The 25076-nt window shown below is 40.6% G+C and overlaps 1 protein-coding gene across 1 annotated transcript in view; it reads right to left on the bottom strand.

The window, feature by feature from the left end:
- DERA (deoxyribose-phosphate aldolase (putative)) overlaps positions 1 to 25076 on the bottom strand; it is a 60901-nt gene that overhangs the window by 33372 nt on the left and 2453 nt on the right. Inside the window, 6 exon segments of the mRNA XM_009879760.1 lie at positions 171 to 299; positions 8204 to 8338; positions 9692 to 9787; positions 11466 to 11613; positions 15561 to 15660; positions 15662 to 15783. Coding sequence (XP_009878062.1) covers positions 171 to 299; positions 8204 to 8338; positions 9692 to 9787; positions 11466 to 11613; positions 15561 to 15660; positions 15662 to 15783 — 730 coding nt within the window.

The following is a 25076-nucleotide window of genomic DNA, read 5'->3' as shown; positions in this document are numbered from 1 at the left end:
ATACAAAACAAGTAATACTTCATTACTACACCTGCAACTTCAGTAATTGCTGCATAATAGCTTTTGCCTACTATCGGCAAATCTAAACTTTCGCGACTTGAATTTTTTAAGCTTCATAAATAATATAGCAAAAACATTCTTAGCTTCAAACGAAAACCGCGTATATTTACCTGCCATCATAGCTATCATACTGGCTTTGTAGACATTAGCGAGGGACCCCAGTTCACCTGTTGCCAAGATTGTTTTCATATGAGCTTCTCCACAGGCCTCACGGCACTGACGGATCTCCTCGTAGAGACCTGGGGATAAAAGCATGTGAAAATGATCAAAGTTGCCCGAGACACATTTTCAAGTATGGCTGTAATTTCCACTTCTGGATTAATTTCCAATCTTGTAATTAGTCATAGCACTCAAGAACTTAAGTTTTGTAAGTTCAATAAATTACACGACTGGAGGTAATTAACAATGCCACACAGTTTCAGACTTAACTTAATAGCTATTAATGTCGGTTCTCTCAAAACTAAGAATGTGCACAGTATGCCAAACACTCATGAATACATCAGGAGTAAAAAATGCTATGATAGTCAAGATTGATTTTAAGACAGCTTTTTCAGCAATAAGTATGGTAGTAAATTGAATCAGTACTCAGGGACAGTTATGTTTTCTGTCCGCATTGTATCACCGCTCTCCGTGTCCCCTTCAGCCCCATTTGCCAAAGGGTTCAGCCTGAAGGACACCAAAGGTGTGAACAAGTTGTCAAATTACAGACCTTAGTGCCACCTGAGATGTCCTGGCATATCCCTCTTGGCTTCCAGCTGCCACTCCCAGAGGCTCCATGTCTCCCTTCGGTTTCCTGCTGTATATGTTAGTACCACGGGACTGTCTTAGGAAGTCTGATCTGGAGCTCGATGCCTGTGTTTAGACATCTGAATCTCACTTTAAGCTTCTTGAAAATAAGAATTTGCTGAAATCATGCAGCCAAATCAATGCGGTCTGCTAAGATCTCTGGTGAGGAGAGACCGAGGCCTGGGATCAAACCTCAAGGACCAGCGAATCCACACGGATCTGCATTTACAAACCAGCTTAAGTGGTTGCATTGCCCATGAGGTTACCAATGACTTGGACCATCCCCTGCTGTGACCTCAAACAGCCCCAGGAAGGGTGGAGAAAGCATCATGGCAAGTCAGTGGGATAACATCTGCCCAGCGTGCTGTGGAGCTACAGCTCCCAAACCTGAACTCAGGTCCCAGGTCTGTCAGTCTTTCACGTTGCTTTTCTTCCCCTGCTGCTTTATAACCTAGATGGGTCTTTTGATGGTGGTCATCCAAGGGCAGAGCTGAATCCCTGCTTCTGATGCCCGCGCTCACCAAGGAAGCCAGCTGGAGTTCAGGAAGTACCTTCAGCTCTCCTTAGCTCTCATCTCCAAGCAGTCGGCATGTCCCTGAGACAAACTAGCACACATCCCACCCGCCCACTGCTTCTCGATGCACTGCCACCCAACCTGCCGGCCACCGGCTGCAGCCAGGGACAAGCAGGGACAGGGAGGACAGGCCAGTACTTGGCTGCTAACGGATGTTGCCCAGGGCAGACCACCCCCGCATAAACTCCTGCAGTGTCAAGGCCATAGGCACGCTTAACTTTCTAGCAGTTTTATATTTTCACAGACTCAGTAAGGACCAGAATAAATTTGGACGTAACCACCTGCACTTTTTAAAAGAGGCTAGAACTTGCAGATCTGGTCAGGTAACACAACACAGGGAGCACAGGGAAACCCTCCCACGCTTTTTCTGATAAAATTCAGCAGTGATCCCACAAAATTTTAAACGTAGGGAGCTTAAAAGAGCTAGAAGTTATCAAAATGCAGCTGTTAGAAGCTGGCCACTTTGGGATGATTAAGACTCATCCAGTGTTAATGGTGGGGAGAATAGCAGCTCTTACAGTGTACAGTCATCATTTCTGGGATTTGAATTAAAAAAAAAAAAAAGAAGGATATAAAATAAGCAAACAAGATCTTTTTGCGAGACTGTCCATTTCACAAACTGTATTCAATCTTCAAACACGTAAGTTTGTTTATGGAAGTCTAAAATCCAGCTTTTGACACATCTTTCTTGCTAAAAAAAAAAATTAGGATATGACTATGGAGACTAAATTTTTTCAGCAATACTATCTTCCTTTTCCCCTCAGTCCTGAAGCGAGACTTGGAAACAAAGAGTAGGGTTTGCCAGCTGCTGTACAGCTGGACCTCCCCTCCACCCTCGATGCTGCCACATGCTATCGATGCCATCAGCACACCAGGCGGCCGGGGCTGGCATCGCTGGGGTGGTCCTTTGAGACATACTACACGCGTTAGTAGACAACTGGCTAATGCACTTAGCAAGTCCCTTTATAGACACCAGGCTTCACCTTGTTTCTTACTGTGTACCAAAGGTGTGAATTAATCAGTAGTAGCATGCAGTCTAACATGTTTTATTGATCAATTGATGATACTCCTACATCAAATCGAGACTCAAAAAGGAAATACAAAGAACCTGCCCTATTTTCTTGTGCGTTTGATAACACTGCTCCAAACGCAGTGTCTTTTTGTGGAGTGACTCTTTCCTGAAGCTTTTGGAAACCCAGAGAAAGCGGCTTTCATGTTCTTCTAGTTTCGGTAACAAGAAGAAAAGACTCAAGTTTTCCCTTCCTTTAAGATACGCCTCCAAAAATGTCAAAATAAAATCAACAAAATGTACATTTAGGTTGGATTCCATGAAAAGAAATTACATCCTCATCGCTGTTGTTCACTGGAGTTAGTACTGCGGCTGCAGCATCCTCCCTATTGTTGGAAGGTACTTTTATATGCAATTAGTGCCAAGATCATTTGAACAGTCTCACTATCTGACAGCACACATCAACCCACAGCCAGGAACAACTGAGGATCTTCAATCATCCGTATCTATCAGGTTAGCTGAGGTGGCGGAAAAGTGGGCATACTTTAATGGGACAGGTGTGTAGGTAATAAATACTGCTCTTTATTCAGAAGCCAATTATTGCAGACAATAGCTGGCATTCATAAGAACATTCTCAACCCTACAGTAAAAGCACAAATAGAAATGCAACTACCTTGGGACAGAGAAAATTAACCAGAGTACCCCAGTCCCAGTGCAAGCAGGGACCGCTTTAATACAGAACAAGTGCAAAAACTCCTACTCCTTTCAAAAATAAAAAAGAGGTTTCAGTACTCAGTCAGATTTAAATCAAGGCACAAATAACTTGATTATCCTGAAACTTGTCTAAAGTATGGGTGGAGGTGATCACACTTGAAAGTGCACTCAGTGATTCAAGGGGTCCTGGGCTTCTTCTGGGACTGTCTGTGCTGCCAAAAAGTCCATCGCTTAACTACTCAGTTCCATCAAGTTAATCAGTAACAGGAGCAGACCTGGACGCTGTGGTTTTGGGAATACCTGCGGCCTGTGCAGAACACCAGTAGCTGACACAGCAGAGAGAGCTTCTCTGGTTCGCAGTAGTAGCAGAAAGCTTTTGGGAAACACCTTTATCGTAGAAAACCTCACAGGCATATTTTCAACTGTCAGCTAAGACCACCATGAAGAGGTTGCAAGAGATTCTCCTTCTGACTGCTAAAAACAGGGAAAAGACAATCAAGAGCTCTCAAAGGAAATGGCCAATACTGTGTAGCATCTTGAACACAGCACCAACACACCAACACTATCCATTCTAAAAGAAGTCTTAGTCTTAAACCAGGAAAAACAAAAAAACAAATGAACAAAAAAAACAGCAAGACAACTTATATAGAATATATTTGGAACCAGATGCTCACTGCCGGTAGTAGCTTCACTGATTTAGCTGTTAAAATGGATGTGACATAAGAACTTTACTACTTTGCATCCACTTACTTAAGATACCTTAATGCTTTCATGAACTTCAGATCTGTGCTTTTACTGGATGCATTTATATAAGTCAGAAAAATTCAGATTTTATAGGAAACAAAAAAATACTTTCATAGCTGCGGTGTTAATTCCACTGTTATAAAAGTGTTGGAAGGTGGCTTTTTTGTAGTTTTCCTAAAATTCTAACTATTCAGTAAAAATATTACATTGACTTTTAGCAGCTATTAAATACACCTAAGAAGATGTTCCTCCCCTACACCTCTCTCAAGCAAACATCCCTGAGAATTACTGCTGGCTATAATCTGCACTAGACTGACTAGATGGCATTTTGCTTTGGTCTAATATATTTGTCCTAAAAATCACATAATAAAGGGGATAATCCATATCTCCTACACAGGAAATGAAAATATTAAGGGAAAAAAACCACACAGCTTAATTTTTTTTTTTATGAAACAGGTCTTCTCTAAAAATGTGGTGATAAAAACACTTTATCTTTTTTTTTAATTCAGCTTATTTGCTGTTTTTATCAAGGCAGTCACATTGACTGATGTTAAGGGTAGAAACTGAGATGAGGAGAGATGATGTTTCAATTTATGTTAGACCAAAAGATCAAGGTAATCATGATGGGAAACTGGAAAATGAGCTGGAATCCCTTCTGTCTTGCACGTTAATGGCAGGTTTGTTAACAAAATGACAAGCACAAGGCTATCAGCACAACACAACTCTTTCAGTTCTGCTCTCAGCCACATATGTGCAACCCAAGCTCCAGTGACTCCCATGAAATTGAAAACAGAGCTTGGCTTCAGGAGTCTGAGCTGCTGCTGACAACGTAAGAAAGAAATCCTGCAACTAGACTTTGAAGTCTCAAGTCAACCACGACACTTGCACATCTAAAAAATAGTAAATCCAACTATAATATTTTTGAACAACATGTGGAATCTTTTCCACGTCTCTGGAGTGGGAAGTGTATTTTCTCTGCACTGCTTATAAAGTGTGTAGCGTAAAAGGGGGGCCCAATCGCTGAACAAAGCCTCTAAACTCACAGTAGAATAATTATTAACAAGAATTGAAAGGCAGCTTTCAGAACAAGGTTATACCTAATGTATTTCATGCATTCAGCCACGTTCAAACTTGTTCGAGTATACTTGTTTTTTTCCCTTCTCTTGTAGGAAAATTCAACTGACACAGAACAAACAATGTGTTAACACGACCTCTGAAGCTACTGACAGTGTGGTATGTCCAGGTGTTTGCTAAAAGCGGTGGAACTACAAGTAACATTACTTTACCCCAGGCAGCTTCAGCAGGTACAGCAACTCCAACATATGAATCAATACCAGAAAGTAAATAAATAAATAAATATTTCCAGTTTCTTTTAACAATTTGTTGGTCAACTTCAGCACTCTTTACATACAGGCTCCACGTTCTGTGCTTAAAGATAGTATCTAAATTGTGATTTTTTAAGCGTAATCCATACTTTGTCACGGTATAGACAATGGTTGAATAAACTACTGTGAAGTGGTATTGCTCTAAAGGCTAATAGGTTGTGAAAGGTATAGAAGTTCATAAACTTAAATCTCATTTAATGTTCTTTTCCAACCAAAATTAGCTGTCCAATAAAGCTGCTTTCAAGTTCAGCACTATTAAAAAGCTCTTAACAGTTACTTGGGAAAGATCTGGAAAATATATTCTGAGTGTCATAAAGAGTTCCAACAATGTTTAAGAACTGCTTTAAAATAACTTGACATAATTGGACATACACTAAAAAATTTAATAACTGAACAAGCTTTTGAAACAATCACAAACCAACACTATTCTATCATGGTGGCCCCAATTATGGCACAGGCAAGAAGAAAAGCTAAAAATATATGAACAGTAAGATAAAGCACTCTACAACTAACACATTTTTGTCAATAATTCCTGAAGTTGTGAAGACAGGCAGCCTGAGAACAGAACGATAAAAATATACTAGTGTTATAAGCATAAGCAGAGGTTCTATCATAACCGTAAGGCAGCTCTAGTTGCTGAAGTACCTTGAATATGGGCATAGCTATTGCATTATACTTTTTCAATTTTATGTAGGAATCCAGCCCCCAAAAAATAAATAAAAAGATGACTTCTTCACCCCTTCTTCTAGCTTCCTTAAATGTATTTTATACTTTGTCATTTATCCTATCTAATAATTAGATAGAGGTTGAAACCTACATGTTCACACAGGTAACATACATCTATTGAAAGCACAACAGGATGTCAGAACACTAGATTTTCACCAAAATATTCAGAGCACCTATTGAAGTAATTTTATTGGATGGGCAAGTTAAATATTAGAATTTTTCACCCTGTAGCATCATTATCTGTATGGCAAGTAAATTCTGTTCCTGAGGTAGATTTTTTCAAGACAATGTAAATATGTGCCATACACAGATTCACGTTCATAAACAAACTTTCAGAAAACACTTGGAAATAATTTAAATTCTGTCCTCAGTAAAAGAAATGTAAACTAACTATTGCCAAAAAAAGGATGGCTTTCAAGCTTGTCATGCCTTCAGCTGTGGATTAAAGAATATGCATACGAAATCAAAAGTCAACTGTAATTTACTTATTTAGTAAACTGACAGCTTTATACTAGATCCATCATTGCTATGTCAGCGTACTCCTCTCTGTAGTTTATGATCATAGAAAACAATTTGTTTCCTCTATAGAAAAACCTAACAATGTATGTCCACTTGATTTCAATCACTGATACAAACATTCTCTCTGAATCTAGCCCTGTATTTCTCCTTGAAGTTCTCCTTCACATAATTCCAGGCCATATTACCTCGAGCCTGCATGTGCAACTGCCTCCGTGCACTAACTTTCTGATCTTTGCTCTATGCAACTTGCACTTAACAGCGGTTTGTACCATGACGTCTGAAGCATGGTAACCACAGTTATGTCCAAAATTGCTATAAGACAGACTCGTTCAGACACAACTTCAAGTTGCTGCTCAAGTCCAGTTTAGGGGTCCTTTTTTAGTTTTGGGGACAGATCACTGTCTCAGCTTGTTTCATATGCAACATGTATGTGTTCTCAGCAAGAGCATAGCTCCTGCAGGGGGTACCTGCTTTGTAGACCCATAATGTAGACCCTAACAAAGATACAGGGTAGGAAGGTGTGCATATAGTCTTGCTGCCAGCTGGTGCAGAACTTGACTATCATTTTGTCTTATTTAAAACTGCTCAGTCACCCAGTCTCCACATTCGAGCAATTTCTGGGGCCATACCCAAACTTAAAATAGCCACTCTGAAAGAAACAAATGTCTGTGACAATGCCCATCCTCAAGAAGTCAAATATTTGTAAAGCTGCATATATTTAAGAGCAAAAGAATGGAGATGATAAATACTACAAAAGAGGCCAAGATGTTAGAGCAAGTAGAAACCAGGATATCAGTCCTGAAGACACAGATACAGAAACTTGGGGTTTGGTTCAATTCTTACTGCTAATTGAAGGAAGACCAAAATCAGAAAATATAATCCATTACTGTGATGATTGCATTTCCTTAACCAAACTGAGGTACCAGGGGTCCTTTATAAAGTCTTCCAAGCAAACAGGCTGTACAGCAATGCATTATGCAACTAAATGGAAAATTCATTCCAAGACAATGATGTGGTTACCTTCACATGGAGATTAGTTATAGAAGCACTGTCAGCACTTAAGGCAAACCATTCACAGTACATTAAGGAGGCAATTAGAGCAAAAAACATCTTCAGCATTATTGTTCTTACTAATTAGTAGCAGTCTACAGGCACAAGAACATCAATAATAATATGAACAGCCAATTTGTACCCTCAACTTCCAGGGAAAAGAAAACAACTAAAATACATATTTTTGTCAAGAATTGAAACATGTATATTTAACAAGGTATCATCTACATTAGTAGCCCCTTGGGGCTTTTAACAAAACTGTGGAAATAATTAGACCATAGGCATTCAATTCCATTCCACTTGCAATTTTTTTAATCCTGTACACAAAATCCTCTAAAGGCACAGAGGAACAGACCCGAATTTTCAAAACACAAAGTCATTCTGAATACCCAACCCGACAGAACTTGTAACAGCATTCTTAAAAAAAAAAAAAAAAATCCGACCATTAGTCATAAATTAGCTAAATAGCTTCTATTTATTTATTTTAGTTATTTATCAGTGCCCAGGATTATCAGTCACTTAGGGGAGGGACCAAATTCTTCAAGGACTGACGTGGAGACTGAGGAAGAGACAGAGACAGAGCTTGCATATGCATATACAGAGGTTTCAGTTCCTTCCCAAAGGGTCAGTACTTACCTTTCCACTGGCCAGTCAGCACCAGACTCCTGCTAATGACTATGTCAATCTCTCTGGCACCATATTCCACAGCCAGCTTTATTTCAGCCAGTTTGGTTTCTAGAGGAGTTTGTCCAGAGGGAAATCCAGCAGCCACTAGCAACGAAGAGGATGCAGAGAGAGGGAAGAAAATGTTTTATAAATTGACCATAAAATTGCAAATACCTCTATTACACCAAAGAGTTTGAAAGTTATTCCTTTTTTTTATCCCCACCACAATTCAAAAAATTTAAAGGCAACTCATCCTACCCTCTCTTCATTGACAAGAAGCATTTGCTCTTCATTCAAGAACCATGTCCAGCAAGATACTGAGTGCATCTTGCAAAAAGGCCTTACTTTGTTCCAAAGCAGCCTACATGAGAAAGTATAATACCTATTGTCTCCAGCAGAATTGAGCAAACAAGGAGTGAATTCCCATATGAAGCAATACATACATTTTTCATTCTCCACAATTCTTTTAAGTAGCATTTCAAGTTCAACCCCAATAATATTTTAACAACTAAATCACAATACAGCAAAAAATGTTTTCAATTAGGTGTACTTAAGATAACTTTATGATGTTTAAGTACAAAACCCAAAGGTAACTTTGGAAATGAAAGAAATAATGACACAGAGGATCCCTGACAAAGAGATCTTCTTTCTCTCTGACATATAAATGCATTTGGTATGCACTTTTCCTTACACAACAATTGAACAACAAAAACAAAAACAAACCCCAAAAAACCCAACAAACACAAACCAAAGAAAAAACCCACCAAAACCAGAAAACATCTATCTTGGCATTAAACACCTGATCTAACTTCAAAGTTAGCCCCTGCTTTGAGCAGGAGGTTGGACCAGATGACACCCAGAGCTCCCTTCCAACCTGCATAATTATTTGATTCTACTTCTTGCTTATTGTAGATTCAGGACTTGTCTGTTGTGTGTGGTGACTGGAGAAGAGCTGCCATTATTAGATTTGTGAGTACAAGTCCTGAACCTGCAGGCTGCTCAGCAGGCAATAACCCTTGCCTCTGCACACAGCTTCATTGAATTCAGCTTGTAGCACTATATTTAAAAGCTAAACAACTGATAGGGAAAAAAACCCCTTGTATTAGAACTCCTAAAATCTCATATTGTAGTTTTATTATTATTATCTACTTTGTGTCTACGGATACTTTGTCCTGCACACTATTGCCATTTCTTCTATTCAGATAAGAGAAACGCTGATAGATCTTGGGGACCTCTTTGAAGAGCTTCCAGCAAAACAGACTTGGCATTGCTGATAAGCTTGAAGTTGAAAGAAAACAAAAGACTATACCAGAAGCGATACCCCACTCTGTTCCCTTCCTTCTACCTGCTAACTTTTTACCTTACTCTCTGAAACAAAAGCAAGTCCCAACTTCTGGATTTTTCCATGTATTTTATAGCATCAAAATACATAATTGTATATTTTAGAATAAAACGTACCTGAAGCTACTGGTATGTTACAACCAGCAGCCTTTAGGGTATTAACAGCATCGGGGACTCTTGCGGGATATACACAAACCGCTCCAACAGTAATACCTGCAAAAGCCACAGTTCACTTTTTCATACGTATAGATTTCCACCTTCTCTAGTGCAATCCATATTATGAGCACATGTGCATTGTTTGCACCTTCCAATTCTGCGTTCTCACAAGGATTTTAAGCGCCTACACCAGGGATATCTGTTTTCTTGTTCAAGCACTTCGGGTGATTCTCCATATTGTTTCCTCCCTCATGTTCCTTCACCTGACCCTGGGAGCAAGTTTGCATTAGCAGGAATTAAAACGCCAAGATCCTTATCGACAGATTCACTGTTTAATGCCAACATGTACAGTTAAGACATGCTTAGTCAGCAAATTACTGCAAGAGAAACCGCACTGCCAAGCTCCATCCTTACTTGTTGAGCCAGACTGAGCCCAGCAGCAACTAAGCAGTCTTTATGTTAATGCAGTTCTACTGCATTTCTAGTTAAAATGCTATTCTCTCAGTCTCAGATAATGGACCTCATATTTAATACTCGTACCATCTGAAGAGTCCATAAATCCAAGTTTTTAAAAAAATCTTATCTTTGACATTTCATGTGTATGGCTTAAAACCAGAGGCCTGATTGCTCTTTGGTTTTACATCATATGACTTCAATCAGTGGACCAATGCCCATATAAAACTGAAACATTTCAATAGTCAAAGCATGTCCCAAACGTCACTGAGATTTTGGTTTTGATAGATCATGATAAGGCCAAATGACAGGACAAAAGTCAAATGCTACTCAGTAACACATCAGGCATTACATCTGGAAAAATTCAGACCTGCTCAGATATAAAGAGGGTTTTTTGATCGTTATATTGACAGTCTCAATTTGCTCTGAAGTTGAATCATGCTCAGTCTTGGGTGTAACATTGGGACTTCAGATGGAACCTGCTTGAGTAATATCAATTAAAGTTTTACCACTAGCTCTTAAGGGTTGTCTTCTGCCCCTTCAGCTGTGTTGACCTAGCTGGGAACTCTGTGTGTGTGTGTATATACGTGATATGCACACAACCACACACATTTACTACAGGACTGATTCCTTAAAGTAGACCAGGCTGCAAAGATGTCTCCTATCTTAACTACTGAAACAAGCAGGTAACAGATAACATTTTTCAAAGTAAAAACAACATGCTTAGGGCTGTGGAATGCATCTTTTCCAACAGGCAAAGTGGCAGGCTCGGTAGTTACATACAGCAACAGCAGCTAAGCATGAAATCCAAAGGAGTCATATGAACACTCTCCCCTTCGCTGATTTGGTTAGGACATCAGCAGATTAACAGAATACTCAATTAGTTTCACCTTAGCGCACTGTTATTAAAAGATGCACTGCGCTTACACACTTATGGCTTTCATATCCATTTACTCATCAGGTATCACAAGTAACAGTGTCGCTCTGAGTCTGTGCTTCACTTTGGTTGCCAAACTCAGAATGGATTTTTTTCTCCTTGTATTCTTATATTAACTCAAAGGAATAGATGTTTTGTAGTTAGAACTTAAGACAGTTGCTTTGAATAAGACTACATAAGATCTAGTTTGTTCTCTTGGGACTATTAGCTCTGCAGTGCTGACTACTATAACTGCTTCCATTATATGAAGAAGAGGCCATTTTCACACCTTTCTGAAAACTAAGAAAATACTGAGGAAATGTGGATATTTTCTCTACACAACACACACAACCAAACCAATCATACCTTTATCGTGCATATCCAAGGCTTTTAGCAGATCCTCTCTGATGGGATGCTTTGCTTTAAAACACAGTCTGTGAACATTTGAAGGAGTATCATCGCCTGAAAGAGTGGTAAGGTCTATGCAGGTGACAGCTTTCAGCAGCCAAGCAGCCTACACAGGGGGGAAAACAAGGAATACAATATTTCAGTTTACGCTTCCAAAACCAAACTGATTTAGAAGATGCAGGAATCAAAAGCCTGGTTCTCACTCTAAGACTAAGGATGGCAGATATTTGTTCATATCTTGAGCAGGATCTAATGGCATAGAAAAGATTTGGAATCAAAAGTCAGCACTCTCAGAATCAAAGGATCTAATTTCAATTTTTGGTGCAAAAGCTAACTACCAAATGGGACTCTAAGAATCAGACAAATACAAGACAAACAAAAGCATCTTGTTTCAAATTTAATTCTGTAAGACAAAGATAAAAACATCACCCATGTAAGGAACCTCACTGATATAATATACTCTGTTCTACGTACTATATCTGTATCTTTACAACTTGCATGCACAAAAAGTTATACACCCAGGTTTGCCAATTACCAGACGAGTGTACACATCAGCAATTTGCACAGTTGCATGTTTGCATGCTGCTTCTGCTGTGAGAGAGAAACATGGAATCCGAGGGGTTAAGAACACAGACTTCTTCAAACTTAGGGTCTAGACTCCACTTGTTTCCACTTTCTTTTGCGTGAACCAGGAATAAAAAACATTCGCAATTATTTGGTGCAAAAAACAAAAGCAAGAGCTAAGTGACAGGGCTAAAGGACTCTTCAGATGAAAATCATAGAATCGTCTGGGTTGGAAGGGACCTTTAAGACCACTGACTTCAACTATCAACCTAACACTGCCAAAACCACCACTACACCATCTTGCTAACCACCATGTCTACCCATCTTTTAAATACCTCCAGGGATGGTGATTCCACCACTTCCCTGGGAAGCCTGTTCCAGTGTTTGATAACCCTTTCCATGAACAGATTTTTCCTAATATCCAATCTAAACCTCCCCTGGCATAACTTGAGGCCATTTCCTTTTGCCCTACCATTTGTTACTTGGGACAAGAGATCAACCCCCACCTTGCTACAACCTCCTTTCAGGTAGCTGTAGAGAGCGATAAGGTCTCCCCCTCAGCCTCCTCTTCTCCAGGCTAAACAGGCCCAGTTCCCTCAGCTGCTCCTCATAAGATGTGTACTCCAGAACCCTCACGAGCTTCGTTCCCATTCTCTGGATACGCTCCAGCACCTCAACGTCTTTCTTGTAGCAAGGGGCCCAAAACTGAACACAGTACTCGAGGCGGGGCCTCACCAGTGCTAAGTGGAGGGGCATGATCTCTTCCCTAGTCCTGCTCACAAATGCTACAGAATTTTAAAAGACTTACTAATGGGAGAATGGAACAGAAGCACAACTAAAATTTTTTTAAGATTTTGTGCTGAACAAAAATTGAGTTTAAGACATTATTTTGAAATATTTATTGAAGGTCTTCCAGAAAATTCTCATTTACAGTGATGGCTTCAATAAAAGCTGACATCTCTTAGTGGGCACTTGTTCAACAAGGGGAGAGTTTGCAACAGCGAAGTCCACTTGAGTCCATAAAGTCCCTCCCTGACAGCTCTATTCTGTGCCATGACTTGAAGTATAGGCAGCAAAAATTGTTGTTTCTTCATGGAGGTATTACTCTGCAAATCTTAAGATACTGGCCAGCCTAGAAATCTTTCACACTTTGCTGATGGGAGTCTCCTTTCTGAACTTGAAGTAAATGTTACACCAAAAGCTATTTTGGGGTGACTAAACAGAGTAACAAACCATTACTGGCCTTGGTTAGTCTAAGCTTGACTGCTTGTTTCTAACTGATTTCTACTTTCACCCTATAATACTTCAGAAGGGCTTTTCCCTTTAAATGATTTTAAGTTTCTTTTACTTGGATTTTTTTATCCTTCACTCGAGGGAATTTTTGTCTCATCTCTTATGACATGAATCATAAAGTCATCAAGACAGATGTAGTCAGGGAGTTCCAAGAACTGGTATGAACTTCATTTTTTTAAAAGGGTTTTTCAAATGAGTATTTTGGGAAATGGGCTTCAAAATCCGAATCTGGTGCTACTTACATTCAAACACGTAAAGGTTCAAAATCATCTCTGTGAAATAAACAGCACATGACTATCATGACTGCAATGACAGTGTTCAAACCCAGGAGGGATGCTTCTGAAAATAATCTCTTGGCATTCTTCAAAGTAAAATCTCACTTGAGTAGCTCAGTACCAGTGTTACTACACAGGAGAGTGGAAGAGTGTTAGTCCTATAGCCATGTTGAGGGAGTGACACTAAATCCCTTTCTTCCCAATGATTCTTTGTAATCAAAGCTTGTGGCTCTCTATTCCTTTGTTCTTTATTCAGTAACTTCTATCAAATCAGAAGACTTACTTTTTATATTACTGCACTTGCAGTATCTGAAGATAGCCAAGGTTATGGAATACCCTCTGGATTTTATCACTGACACTATTTCCCAACCCAGAGCCACCGGACTGCTAAACTTGGTATCAAGTGACTTTTTATGTGTAAGAAACTCTTGGGAAATGCTGAGCTAATGTCTAACTTTCCTCAGTTTATGTCCATTTTTTATTTAATCTTAACATTCAAAGCACAGACTTTCAGGCTCATGTAACGGGCAGGAAGTTGTTTTCTATCACCTTCCTGTAGGATCTTACACAGCGACATCAAATCATCCCCAAACTGTCACCCACAGGATCTGTGCTCACTGTGAACACAGCTTCAGCCACCCCAGAATAGCTGTCCGACATGCTAAGTCCAGATACCAACTACTGTGAACAGTTTTCTGAAGCATTAAGTATAATTAAATTATTCTTGCTTTGTTCTACTATGTCAGACCGTTAAGATTTGAGTGTCTCCTTCCTCTTGCTTCCATGTTAACAGTTACTGTTGCACGTGAACAATTTGTTTAGTGTGCAGAGGGGAGGAATCAAACACATTTGACTGCAGAACTGCTGTTTGGTGAACGAAGAATCAACTTGTCCTTTGGACATCGGTAACAATCCCATGGCTGAGAGCTCACTGGGAGGTCCGGGGTCTGCTCCACAGCATTTCTCAGACTTTGCTCTTGGCCGAACGCTGCCAAAGCACTTAGAGCATCCTGCAGCCAGCTCTGCCTGCTGTTCCCCTCTCAGCGCTTCCCGTCCTGCTGCACATGGCTGTGCCTCCCCTGCTCTGCTCTGCTCTGCAGAACGTATTAGCTTACCTTGCTGACCTGATGGCTTTGCATTACAATTCTCATGTACAAACTGGAGAAACCAAAATGCACACCAGGCCAGTATCTGCCGGTTCTGCCAGGGGGACAGTATAAGCAGAGGTTGACAACAACTGCTAAGTCATTAAGCGTGTGTGTTCAATGAATACAAGACAGCCTTGAAGAAAATTTCATTTGCACCACTGGCTTTAGTGTGGCTTACGTGAACCTATTTTATACTAAGATGGACAATAACTGATCATTTACCTTCTTAACTCAGGAGTTGAGATCAGCCCCCTTAACATTAGTATCCTTCCCCCCTATCCCCTTCCAGTGCCATAGCCAGTCAGCATTTTTGAGTTTTCAGTAAGAACTAGTTAAGCAAAGAAATCACACATATTGGGGATGTTTAAGTAATAAAAAATCATCCAGGTAGGTCAAACTTGACAGGGACCATGATCATATCTTACAGCTTTAAAATTAAAAAATAAGAAGGCAGCGTGCAGAGAAGTCTAGCTGAGAAACAGAATAAATGTGGTGGGATAGTAATATACAATTTAATCCACTCATGAATAAAGATGACCTAAATTCATTTGTGGTTTTGCCACTCATGAGTTATACGGTTTTTAACTTGTTTGGATAAATGCTTCGCCTTATTCCATCCCATCATCATCAAATACAAATTATTAAAATAAGACATGGACAAGCACATCTTTTAAGTTTACATGCATCTTGAAAAAAATTCAATATTGCAGCCTGGAGAAGGAGAGGGACTGCTTTAAAAATACAGGAACAGAATGCATAAAAAGAGGACTTACTTGCCAATTACCTTTCACAGTTCTCCATTTTTTAATTTGTTCTGCATGCCTCACAACTGCGGGTCGATTCACATGCACTTTTGAGATCCAGCCAAGTTCTAGGTGGGAAAAAAAGAAAAAATTCTCAATTATTTCTGTGTTCTTTTAATGTACATTGTGGGACTTCAGAAGACAGTTGTAGCTTGGTTTGGGACCCCTGAACAGCACATTGTGCTTTTATGTCCTTTTAAGGGCTTGTACATTTATCACCAGTCCAAAATATCATAATAGCATTAAGTTCTGTTAGAGGAAAATCTGTGAACTGGGTGTTTCACACAGTGCGTTTCGTTTGCCATAACAACTGAATTAACTTACTCTTGACAAAAGACACTACGTTGCCAGTCCTGGACTATGAACTTTATTATAGGTGTAGCATACGAAAAAAACCACAAAACACCCTTTTGCCATTGCTTGTGATTTACTTCTTGATTCCAGAATATACTAACGTTTATTCAATCCTTTGCTTGTCTGATGGCACCCAGGATGCAACAGCATTTTTTGCGTACGCGAACCTTTCGTTTACAGGAACCGTACCCCACACAGTCATCAAAACCTCTGGACAGACCCTTGCATAACAAAGCATTTGAGTTGTTACTGTCTAGAACAAATTCTACTGAATTTTCTACTAGGGACTGACTAACTGCAAGTTTCCAAAAGCACTGAATTCCTGAGCAACATATCTGCCTGGAAGTTGCTGAGGTGCATGCCGGCCTCGGAAGTGCTCACCTTGTCCAAGCACCCTGGAGGACTCACCAGCAGAAGGGCAACACCTTCAGATGCCCTCTGCAGACAGCCTGGGTCACAATTTTGATGCGTTTCAGTATGCATAAATGATAACCAGACTCAAAGAGAAGCAGAGGCTCAACGTTTACTAAAATAAAGTAACTGTCTAAAAACAGAAACACCAAAAATTGGACACTGCCTAACAAAGGGTAACTGACTGATAAAGGAGAACTGAGGGCTCAGGCCCTTAAATCTTGAAATTTCTGCTTAGTATGATAAACCAAAAGTGTAATTTTGAATGTTAATAAACACAAACTGCTCAAAGAAATATACAGAAAAAATAAATTAGATCATCTTTAAAATCTCTCATATGCCAAAACATAAATAATTCTGCTACAAAGTAATCCTGTAAGCAATCCATGAAAATACTCTGAAGACAACATCAACAATCATTAACCACCAATCATCAGCAAATCACCACTATCAATCATGAAATACCATCATAAGTTAAGGTCAGTATACGGACACAGGCTCAGATACTAAGAGATAATAGTTCTGGGTGACTTAATTTATTAAGAGCATCTCAGCTCTATGAGTCTTCTTCACTACTGCATTAGACTTGCATTTCCCCTGAGCACTTTGATTAAAAAAGGTTTAAAACTTTAAAAAAAGGTGATATTCAAAATTGCTAGTTTCATACAGAAATCTTATCCTTAGTTTTTTTCTTCCTACTTTATAGTTTTAATAGCCATAAAAAGTACATAATGAATATACTAGCTAAAGTATGTGTAAATACAAGCTTTTTTTCCTAATTAGACTTACAAAAGGCACTGGAGAAACCAATTTAAGGTAAAGATGACTCAGTGGAAATGCAGGACAAAGGCATGAAACACAGCTAAACGAAGCCTTGTTCTGAGCACAGTAAGACACCTTGCTACCACTTTCCTATTACCACATACAAGTAATTAAATGAGCAGTACCTGCAAGGTCAAAATGTTGGCCAAAAGCAAAAAAAAAAAAAAAAAGTTAAAGCAAAGAAGGAATTTCAAAGGAATCCTAAGGAATGTAATGATTTCCTTAAGACTTTAGCATCAGTCTCACTGGATGGCGACAAAGAAAAGGAGGAGCTTGTTAAGTTGCAATCCAGTCGAACAACAAACCCTCATTGCTTCTCTACACTTTCAAAGCCACAGGCTTATTCATTCTGTCCCAAGAGCAAGAAGCTCAACCGACATGTAGAAAGCAGGCGAGCAAAGCTATTGCTACCCCCATGGCCTGAACTTTCCTTCTTTTTGAATATCAATAAAGGCAAACCATATAAACACAGACAGCTGAAATATAAGCTAGTGAAACCTCTATGTCCTCTGCAGTTGCTTTAAAGTTGAGGTTCCTATGTGATCAGCAGAGAGCATACAACACTTCCCATGGGGCCGTTATAGGCAATAATTGACAAAAGTCTATGGGGTAGGAAAAGACAAATAAATGAAGGAAACACAAACTCTGTGTTGTGATTCTCTTACTGTATGCCAAGTGCTCGGGTGGAATCATTTAATCATAATCCAATTTATCAAGATAACTTTTGAACCCTACTGGGTGCATGGCGACCTTTCATCCCCTTTGAAAATCGTGATAAAATCAAAGCAAGTAGTTTAGATGAGGTACTCATCTTCCTGCTCTCTAATACAGATCCAGAAGGTTCAGTTACTCTACCCTAACCTATTCTTTCTACATTATGAAAAACAACCAAGAAATCCAGCTAAATAATTAATTTATAAAAACTACTGCCTTCTATAGAAGAGTTAGGAAGACTATGGAGACAGCATCCAGTTTGTTAAACATGGAAAATTTTCACTTTCTTGGTTCTTGGGGCATAAACCTGAATTGAAGTGAAAGAACCAAATATCCCCCATGAGTAAGTTAACCCTTCATTATTTAATATTTGGAGCAGATTGAGCCTGATTCATTTTGTGCTGGACTTTGGTAGAAATATACATTTATTGTATCTGTCCCTACCTGACTTTTGAGCATAGCTTCTCAGAAGGTCTGAGTAATCTGCGGGAAATAGAGCACTCCACACTAGATTAGCTTAAAAGAAATAGTCAAGTGTAATACCCTTTGCGGGGCAGGTGGAGAGCTGGGGAAGTAATGTTTAAGAAATTCACAATCAATGGGAGAAAAGAGGGGAAAGAACAGTGGAAGTGGAATAAAAAATGTACCGCTTTTGCTACCTCATCTTTGCCCACAGTCACCTGTGAAAGTCACCATTTATCAGCTGATCAGCAATAGCTGATTGCACGTTCTTAGGTCTTTGCAAATACGATGAAATTCATTGGTTTAAGGCCTTTTCAATGTGTAACACATTTTACCTTCTGTTTTTAATAACTCCAGACCAGTGAAGAAGGCAGCTGACACATGGCAACTCAGTAAGGTGCAATATCTAATTCTGGTGCCTGAGATGCAAGTTTCCTTGAAAGACCATAGAATTTGGATCTCCAAGTATATTTTTGAATGTGAGATAATAAGCCACTGTGCACAGCAAAGGTAGAAATCTAAAAAGAATTAATTAAAATAATTTAAAAGAAATCAGAACTCCATCCTTTCTGTACAACTTACTGCGAGACTTTATGCAGTTTACTAAAGGAAATAAACTGGTGTAATAAAAAACCACACAGCAAGGAAGGACAAAGGTTCTGGTAATACGCAGCAGCAGATGGAGATTTCTGTCTAACACAGACCTTTTATTCAAGCCCACTTCTTCATTAATTAAAACAGTGGGCAAGTGAAAACAAATATGTCTCACCATAATTGATTCTAAATAGCCTTTCAAAGTTTGCCATGTGAGGTCTCACCAAATCTTTAAATGTAAGTGTCTCTATTCAGAAAAATCACTCACAATTACAGCTTTTTTATTTTCATTAAAAATCAGGATAAAACCATTATTTGAAATAGAACTGACTGCCTCAGATTATCCCCCTCCCCCACTCCCCCAAGCTTTATGATTTAGTATCTGGCTAAGGAAAACTATATTTAATTAGGCTCATTAACCTTGCAGTGTGAACACGTCTTTTTTTTTTTTTTTTTAAATAAGTCATCTGCTAGTCATCTGCACAGTCATGTGGCTTCAGGGATAAAAGTAATTAAAGCAGTTACACTATAGCTAATTAGCCAATATTCTGTAATCATTCTTCAAGTTTACTTTTTCCTCTGAAGACATTTGAAAAAATCATATTCAAAATCTTAACAGGAAATTCATCTTCTCTCTTTGAAGAACATGAACCCAAAAATACCACGCATTTCCTCAGAAAAACAATAAATAAAACCACTTCATTAGTATAATTACATAAATATCTAAGATGCCTAACACATTCCTCATAAAACAGACTAAGCTTTTCAGAAGCTTTAAAAAAAATGCGTAGATGGCATCCCTTCAGATGGTGAAACAGAAAGCTCAAGAATGCCTGAGGCTGTAGTTTCATGAGCATTTTAAGGCAGCACTGTCCCCAAAAGAAGCTGCCCCCCCCCCCAACTGGTTATTTCCTCCTCTGTGCCAGAAACAGCATGTGTGCTCCTGCGCTTACCATGAACGCATGATAAAGTGGGTAAGGGAAGTGATGAAAGCTGTTATTTCTGAAGAAGGGCGTGAAACTGTGTCCTGAACCTTTCGTGAAGAAATGATGTATTCAGCTGGACACAGGCTGACCCCAGCTGGCCACGCATAGCTGAGCAAAGTCACTGAAGGGAGAGAAAAGGCTTCAGGATCAGGTCTTGTTACAGTTATCATACTGTGTAAGCTGTTTAGAGGTTTGGGGATTATTCAGTTTCTTAAGAGACAGAAGCTGTAGTCAGTTTCCCACAGTGACTCTTGCTATGGATCTATTTTATTTTCAGATGGGTCCTCCTTCTACGAGAGGAGTTCAGTCTCCAAGTCATCAGCATTCAGATACTCCAAGCCGGACACCAAGGAAGGAGCCCTGAATAAGAAATCTGCTCTATTATCTTGTGACATGAGTGAAATCACACAACGTTGATCATGGATTGCATGAGGTGGATCACGGTATCCTCCAAAGCACTTTGAAAACCACTGACAAGCCTTTCCTGAGACAGTGAGCTGCAAAACAACAGCAGCTTAATATCCTTCAGGTCCAAGTCCTCTGCTGTTCCCTCTCTTCTTCCCTGGCTCCAGAGACCTCTCCTCACGCCAATAACCCAGCTGTCCTGTTGCGGTCCTTATGACCGTGGAGTAAAACAGGACGTTGTTATTTGCACAAAGCCCAAAAAGAAAAGATATAATGAAAAAGTCATGTAATTGCTGAGCTGTGCCTGCCTTACTCTCAACAGAGGGACTAATTTGGTCAGTCCACCCAGTGACTTACTTATTTCCGAGACATCTATCTGTCCTTCAAATGTGATTAAAATTATCCAGTATATTCAAAAGGTGTTATAAAGGAACAGTGAAGAAACAGAGCCACAGTACAGGCTAAAACCAGCTATTAATATATTAGAACAGAATTACGCTTTCTTGAAAAGGGATGCAACACTTCATTATCTAAATGCCACTTACCAACAGGCTAGCTCTCACATGTAAATGGCTCAGAAATACCAACTATAATTAAAAATATCAATTGAAACATAATGAATGTATTTCTGGCCCTTCAGCTAGAGGGGCTGAGCAACACAGATAGATTTTTATTTTTTTTTTAGAATGCAAGAACATAATTTGCAAAACAACTATAACTAATTATTCATTACTCAGAATATATACATGTATATATACATACACACATATATAGACACACGCAGAGAAGTAAAAAAACAACAACATATAATCATAGAATAATTTGGGTTGGAAGATCTCCAAAGGTCATTTGTCCAACTGCCTCTGCAAAGCAGGGTCAGCTCCGAGCTGAGACCAGGCTGTTCGGGGCTTTATTCAGTTGGGTTTGGCGAGTTCCTAAAGATGGAGACTGCACAGCCTCTCTGGGCACCCTGCCCCACCACCTGACTGTCCTGCTTGAAGACATTTTTCCTATATTCAGTCTGAACTTCTCTGTCTCAAGACAAGCCTGTTGTCTTGCTTTATCCCATCACGCAATGCTACGAAGAGCCTGGCTCTGCTTTCTTCATACACTCCCCGCAGGGCTGAGCAGGCTGCTCTTAGGAACCCCAAAGCCATCTCCTCTCCAGGCTGAACCAGCCCAGCTCCCTCAGCCTCTCCTCAAAGGGCAGGTGCTCCAGCTCCTGATCATCTTGGTGGCCCTCTGGCAAACTTGTGACAGCTCATGAATCTCTTTCTTCTATTGGGGGCAACACAACCGGACACAGTCTTCCAGATACAGTCTAACGAGCGCTGAGCAGAGGGGATGATCGCCCTTTTCCCGTGAGCCACCGGCTGTGTACCCGTTGGTAGTTCTTTGGGCACAGCTGCTCCCCATGCAGGCAGGGCCCGGCCGGTGTGGCTGCTGGGGCTCGTCCTCCCCGGGGCAGGGCTCTGCCTTCAGCCCTGCTCAATGTCACTGGGCTCCTGTTGACCCATCTCCCCAGCCAGTTTGTGTCCCTCTGATCTAGCTAATTTAGGGTCCTCTGCAAACTTCATGAGCAAGCTGGCTACCGCCTCCTCCAGGTCGTCTTAAAACAAACAAAAAAAACATTAAACAGGATGGGTCCCAAGCCAGCCTGCATTGCTCTACTTGGTACCAGCCTCAAAGTAGAATATTATCGACTGTGTTATCTGCTGGGTTTTAAACATCCTACTTGCCATTTTCTGGGTCTACCCAAGGTTAGTGAATGTCTGTCTTTCTCCATGACTTCTGGAGTTGTTGCATCAATATTCCATCTGCAGGGAGCAGAAAACCCATGTGGCAGATGTCTGCATCCCCACAGCTAACCTGAAGGAGTATGCTACTAACTTACACTACAAAACAGATGCTCATGGATGCGTTTCACTATTTTGTTGTGAAGTGGTATCTGATGCTTTTCTGAGAGGTAACAAAACATGAAAGCACCTGGTCCATTATGCTCCAGCGTCCTTGGGAGCAGAGCAGGAGAGGCAGACTCCTTTCAGCCCCCTGCAGCATTGTGGTGAAACCGAGTACCCAAAAATGACTCCGCAAACAGTCCCTGTGGAACAACAAGTTTATAAAATTCCTTATCTACCTTCTTTACACGACTCTCTGATGGCAAATGTATCAGTGTATTAGACTAGTGACCCTCTGACTAGTTCATGCAAATCAGTGTCTTTTTATCTGTTACATGTACCTGTTATTTATTCCAACTAATCACCTTGTTCTTCTACTAAGGAGCAGCAATAAGAAGACAGACAGACAGAAAGACAGGATGAATTAAAGGCTTTTATAAATATGTATTTATTTTATCAAAAAAAAAAAAGAAAATCACATGCCATGAATTAAGAAGAGTTTGGCTTGCCATTGATAAACAAATAGATGCTCTCTAATGGCAGCATCAGAAATGTATTGCTTAAATAATGACATTAAGTAGCAAGCATGGAAATAGCAGACACAGAGGAAAGGACTCAAACAACATATTTTTAAGTAAAAGATATTTTACCACTAGGTGTCCCTTTTAGAAAACTGTAATCCTACAGAATGCCCGTGAGATGTGGGGCAAAATTGTTTGAATTGCTGTTAAAGCTGCTGGCACAAGCTGGCAAAACCTTCAAAAGCCAAAGTGCCTAAGTCATAGAAGCAGTGTGTATTGTTAGTGACTATGAAAGATAAAGGTAAGGGTTTAACATGTCCTTTTTGAGAACTGCTATCAGCTAAGATGCAGCACTTTAAGTAAGATACAGCAATTTACTTAAATATAGCACTTAACATATTTCAGATGTGTATTTAGTGGGAGAGCAAATGGCAGAGAGATTGAGTTCTCCCTTTAAAGCAGCCAGCAGAAGGCAGCTGTTAGAAATAGCCACGGTGGGTTTGCTACTGCTCAATACAAACACAGTCGCGGCCACACCATTCCCCCACTAGGCCTGCCCTGCACATCTGACCCAGCTCCTTTTGACCGCAATTGATTTAAACGAAGATCACTGGGAAGGGATGGCAACAAGTACCTGTGGGTAAGCTGAGGGCAGTGGCCTTTCCGGGTAAGTCATTTGCAGCTGGAAGAGGCCACATGGTGCAGCCCTGGAGACATCCGTCCCTCTGTGCTCTCCATTAATAATCTTGAACATCAGTTGACTCTGCCTCTTGGGCAGGGGAGGGCTACTTTACAGCAGGAGAAAGAGTTATAGAAAATATTTGGAACATACTCAAAGATTGGTTTAGTGAGTGCAAAAATTCAGTGATTATGTTGTACTGGTCAGCTGCACATCAAATAATTTTCCCTTGACTACAGTTGTACAGCAAGATCCAGCCAAATGTTAGTGAGGTCGTCTGTCTTTTCCAGTATTTCCCCAGTTGGCAGCATGGCCTTCCTGACATGCATGCCTGCCTGTCAGGAGGATGACTGTTTGATAGGAACTGAACTGACTTCACATTCAAGTCTCTGGACTCCCCACACCTACTGATAATGAACTGTAAGATTAAATTTACAGTAAGAAAAAGCACAACACACGCCTAGTTTAAAGTAACTGGAGTGCATTTGCAAACTTACATACTAGCTTTTTTTCCTAGCAGACACTGAAGTTTTGCCACTGTATTATTATTATGTTTGTTTCAGCAAAAAGATGCTGTTCAGATGGCTACAGTTGAAACTCACCTGTCCCTGCAAGCAGCTTGCGGATAAGTGCATCAGAGCAACTCAGCAGCTCATTTTTAGGAGTTAGAACACGCCAGTCATTTCAGAGAATGAAAATGGGGTCAACTTTCAGTTGTCCATAGGCTAATCATTTAAACTGCATGATAGCTCTGTAAAAACGCCTGTGCTCGTGCATAGCCACGTGACGCCATGGCCTCCTGAACTCTGCTCCTGCTACCTTTGAGATCTCCCTGTCCCACGCCAGCTGTCCTCTGCTTCCCGTCTCCCATGTATCTCCTCCACTTATTGTCCATCGACTGGCATTCACCAAATTATCATACCTTAGTGGCAGACTGCAGAAAGGCTAATCACCTTAATTCATTCCACCACAGCAGTTGGGGTTTGCTGGGTGGAGAAGTCAGAAAGCTGTAGCCTTTTCTCCTTTCCGACCCCCAGCAATCAGCAGCAGAGGAGCTCCAGCTGGGAAATGGCAGAGAAACCCTTTCTCGGCTGCTCTCTGCCTTACCGGAGGCACAGCCACCTTTCAGGGCCAGAGACCACCTGCAAACACCTGGCAATTCCTCCATCAGCCTTCAGAGACCAAGCAACAAGGAGAACGACGAGGAGAGGTAAAGTCCTGAGCGTACAAATCAGAATCCCAACTACTAAAGAGTGTTTGGAACCTCTCAGGGAAAAGGGAGCCCGGGAGGCAGGAGGTGTATTCAGCCAGAACCATGAAGGTGGTCCCCCAGTGCCAGCCATTGCCCTGCTCAAGCTGAGGCCGTACGCAATGGCCAAACCTCAACTTCTGTTCAACCGTGGAGTAGTACCGAAGGGAAAAATGAGCCTCCTATGGGCCTCCTGGCCGAAGAGACAGCCTGAGAAATAGGCCCCGAGCACATGGCAAAGGATCTAAAAGGAATCGTCGCTCTATTTCTATTTAGGCTGGTCAGAAAAGCAAGGTTTTGCAGCAGCCTGGCTGGTTCGCGCTGAGATGGGTCAGACAGGGGAGGTGGGGGGAGAGGCGAGGCCGGGCGGGAGGGACGCCGGCCCCGCAGC

Source organism: Charadrius vociferus, unplaced genomic scaffold (genome assembly GCF_000708025.1).
Source record: "Charadrius vociferus isolate BGI_N301 unplaced genomic scaffold, ASM70802v2 scaffold90, whole genome shotgun sequence".
In the NCBI taxonomy this organism is placed as follows: domain Eukaryota; kingdom Metazoa; phylum Chordata; class Aves; order Charadriiformes; family Charadriidae; genus Charadrius; species Charadrius vociferus.
The sequence above is the reverse complement of the archived record's forward strand: the minus strand, read 5'-3'. Positions and strand labels throughout refer to the sequence as shown.